The sequence below is a fragment of the Pygoscelis adeliae genome, unplaced genomic scaffold (assembly GCF_000699105.1).
Source record: "Pygoscelis adeliae isolate BGI_AS28 unplaced genomic scaffold, ASM69910v1 Scaffold153, whole genome shotgun sequence".
NCBI classification, from domain to species: domain Eukaryota; kingdom Metazoa; phylum Chordata; class Aves; order Sphenisciformes; family Spheniscidae; genus Pygoscelis; species Pygoscelis adeliae.
The window spans coordinates 236412-240078 of NW_008824408.1; the positions used below are offsets into that span (position 1 = coordinate 236412).

At 57.2% G+C, this 3667-nt stretch overlaps 1 protein-coding gene across 1 annotated transcript in view; it reads left to right on the plus strand.

Annotated features, from left to right (window-relative positions):
• Positions 1–1503: 1503 nt before the first annotated feature.
• MEX3A (mex-3 RNA binding family member A) overlaps positions 1504–3667 on the plus strand; it is an 11136-nt gene continuing 8972 nt past the window's right edge. The window contains exons 1-2 of the mRNA XM_009320482.1: positions 1504–1549; positions 2689–3665. Coding sequence (XP_009318757.1) covers positions 1504–1549; positions 2689–3665 — 1023 coding nt within the window. The remainder of the gene's footprint in view (positions 1550–2688; positions 3666–3667) is intronic.

Sequence of the window (3667 nt, forward strand, 5' to 3'; positions counted from 1 at the left end):
TGAGCTACATTGGACTTGGCAGGGGGTGGATTTGGTTTGGATTTTGGGGATTTGCCCAGCTCCTTCTCTGGGTCAGATCTAGCATTTCCATTCCCCAGGAACATGAAATTAGTGGCTTAGAGATGCATTTAATGCAGGAGCATCGCAAAGCTAAGTGTTACAGGAAGTTTTGCAGTAACACAGAGCAAGAGACAGGTATTCTTCCCATTGCACAGATGGGGGACTGAGGCTCACAGAGCTGAAGTAGCTCTGAGGAGTTAAAAGTCACACTGGGAGTCGACAGCAAAGTCAGGATTTACCGGCACGGTGTCCTACACCAATGCCAAGACCCCCTGACAGGCGGTGGGGTTTCAAAGCTATGCTGGGAAGTTCCGTGTTCGCAGGGTCTCCTGCAGTTTGACGAGGCTGCACCCCAGTGCCCATGCGACGTTGCGAGACGTGAGTGTGACCTGTCAGGCTGAGCATGCTTTGTGCAGCTGTAACTATTGGTTGTACCATGTGCGGCGCCTGCCACCGCTGCGAGCGCGGGGAATTATTCCTGTCAGCTGTAGTGGCACGAGGCTCTGTTTTTATCACTAAAGGTGCGGGGTTCGATTCTTGCTAATGATACGTGGTGGTGGGATCGTTACGTTCCTGTAAATACCCTGATGTCACAAGTCTGTGTCTCATGAGACGAGCTGCAGATAAGTGGCAGCACTAAGTGAGTGGCAGCCCTGAACTCCCAGCTGGGAGAGATGTTGTTATTTATTAGGATCCGTATAAATAATAATGTTCCAGCCCACGAGCTGAGGAATCTTAATTTCTTGGTTGCAGAAGCATTGTTTGCAGGTCATCTTGTGTTAAAGTATGATGTCAGTGTAGTACGTTGAGGAAAACTTGCTGGTGTCAGATGGTCAGAGGAGAGGACAAGAGATGGGCTCCTTTTGGGAGAAGGGGGGGTGGGGGATCTCACAGAGGTTTCAATGCCATATCCTGATCCTCTTGTTCCATGAGCCCTGAGTCAGACACTTGAATCCTTGGGAAACCAGGGCAAAATGCTCGCCTTACTCCATCTGCACTAGTAGAAATGCGGTGCCCTGGAGGATCAAATTTTTTCATTTTTCTTAGAGACCCGAGCTTAGAGCAAACCTCCCCGCAGAGGAAGCCCCAGTCTGCATGGGAACTTGGTGCCAGGCTTTCAAAATGCCTTCAGGCACTGAGTAAGGCTTTTGGAGAGAGGGGTCAGAGGGACAGCAGCAGGGAGGGTTTCCAGAAGTAGTTTGGAAAACTGTGCCACATCTGTAAAAATATTTAGTTGCTTGATGGCATCCTAGTGTCATCTAGCAACCTGGAGTCACACAGCTGGCTCTAAACCCCTCTAAAAAACGATTTGGAAGCCAAAACACACTGCAAAGCCTCTTGCCTGTTTTGGAAGAGCAGAAAGATGTTTTCTGAGCTGTAAGGAGCAGGGGGAATAGGCTCGGTGGGCTCAGGAAGTGGATACTGATACACAAAAGCACTGGCATGGCAAGTGACCTCAGGAAAGGGTCCAAGCGCCCGGACCGCTGTGGTGAGGAGGCCTGCGGCCATCAGCGTTTGATACACCGGATGGAGAGTCAAGGGAGAAACGCAGCCCGTGGCTGGATGGCCTCCCCTCCCCAGGCAGCCCCCCCCGTGCCTTTGCTGCGGCTCCTGGTGAGTGCCGGGAGCAGAGGTCTGCGCGCAGCCTGCGGCGGGGCCCGGTGTGGACACAGGAGGGCAGCCCTGCCCCGGTTCTTGCTGTTTTGACCCCAAAGCAAATACTGACGTCCTCCTACCCCCTGGCCTTCTAGTGGTGCCGACGTTTGGAGTCCCACCATATCTGAGGTGGGGAGCCCAAATTGCTGCATCTCTGCTACTCCCCCTCCCCTCCCCCCCCAAACTTGGCCCCCCAAAAGTAACCTGGGTCACTCTGGATTCACCCCAAAATCTCCACAGTAGGACAGAAGTCCCTGTGGAGGGTTCTGCTCTCTTGAGTTATGGCAGACGTCTCTCCCCTCATGCTCCCCATGAGCTGGTTGCAGGGTGGCACAGGGGCTCCACATCAGCCGTGCCTCGCTGTGGACTCAGCATCCCCCTGCTTTCTCCTGTCATCTCCAGCCTCTCTTGCGGCCCCGTGTGTCAGCCGAATCCTTCCTGTCCCGAGAGCCACTCTGACGAGAGGGGAGCCAGGGTGGCCATCTTCTCTGAGGGGCAACATGTCGAGGCCTGGGCCTCAGTGGGGACAGCCTTCCTCACAGGGACTGCTGGCCCATGGGGAGGGCTTGAACCTCCCCCTGGCTCCCTGGTGCTTGGGGGGGTGTGAAAGGGAGGTCTCGGGGGTGATTGCCAAGGAGTGGCTGATTTCTGAGGGGAGGCGGCTGAGGGGGATTGTGTGGTGGGGGGCAGCACACAAAATGGCGACACCTGCCTGAGGATGAGGGAGCGGGGAGCTCCTGAGGGAGGAGCTCTCTGGGGATGGTGAGGGGGAAACCTTCCTCTGGCGTTTCTCCTGTCAGGAGGGTTAGGGGGAAAGGGCCTTTCCCTCATTTTAGATCCCCGGGCAGTGGCTGCTGTGTGGTGCAGGGCCTGCTGAAAACACGGCAGCTCAGCCTGGTTTCCTGAGGAGAGGGGAGGGTGGCGGGACAGCCTCTCTAACCTCCCTGCCTTGTTTTCTCTCTCTTCCCCAAGGCTGCAAGATCAAAGCCCTGCGGGCAAAGACCAACACCTACATCAAGACGCCAGTGCGGGGTGAGGAGCCGGTCTTCATGGTGACGGGACGGCGGGAGGATGTGGCCATGGCCCGGCGGGAGATCATCTCCGCTGCCGAGCACTTCTCCATGATCAGGGCCTCCCGCAACAAGGCTGGCACCACTTTTGGCAGCGCTCCCACCTTGCCGGGGCAAGTCACCATCCGGGTGCGTGTGCCCTACCGCGTGGTGGGCTTGGTGGTGGGTCCCAAAGGAGCCACCATCAAGCGGATCCAGCAGCAGACCAACACCTACATCATCACGCCCAGCCGGGACCGGGACCCCGTCTTCGAAATCACTGGCGCGCCGGGCAATGTTGAGCGTGCTCGGGAGGAGATCGAGACCCACATCGCAGTGAGGACGGGCAAGATCCTGGAGTACAACAACGAGAATGATTTCCTCTCCAGCAGCCCTGACTCCGGCATGGAGAACCGCTACTCGGAGGCCTGGCGGGTCCACACGCCGGCGCCAGGCTGCAAGCCCCTCTCCACCTTCCGGCAGAACAGCCTGGGGTGCATCGGCGACTGCTCCGTTGACCCCGTCTACGAGACCCCCCGGCTGAATGACCAAAACGACTTCAATTATGGTTACCTCTTCCCCAACTATGGCGTGAACAAGCAAGATCTGTATTACGGGGTGCCAGAGTCGGGTGCCCCGATGTGGGCTGGGCAGGAGAACACCAACCCCGTCTCGGTGCTCTTCTCGAAGCAGCAGCGGTCCAGCAGTACTGGTGCCATCCACCCAAATTCACATCGCTCCCCGTCCACCTCCATCCAAGAGCCCAATCTCTCCGGTCTCCCCAGGCGGTCGCAGGGGGAACCGCTCCAAGGGTTTTCCAAGCTGGGGACGCCTCCCGCTGCCCGGACATCTGTCTCCAGCAGCCGCGAGTGCATGGTGTGTTTCGAAAGTGAAGTTACGGC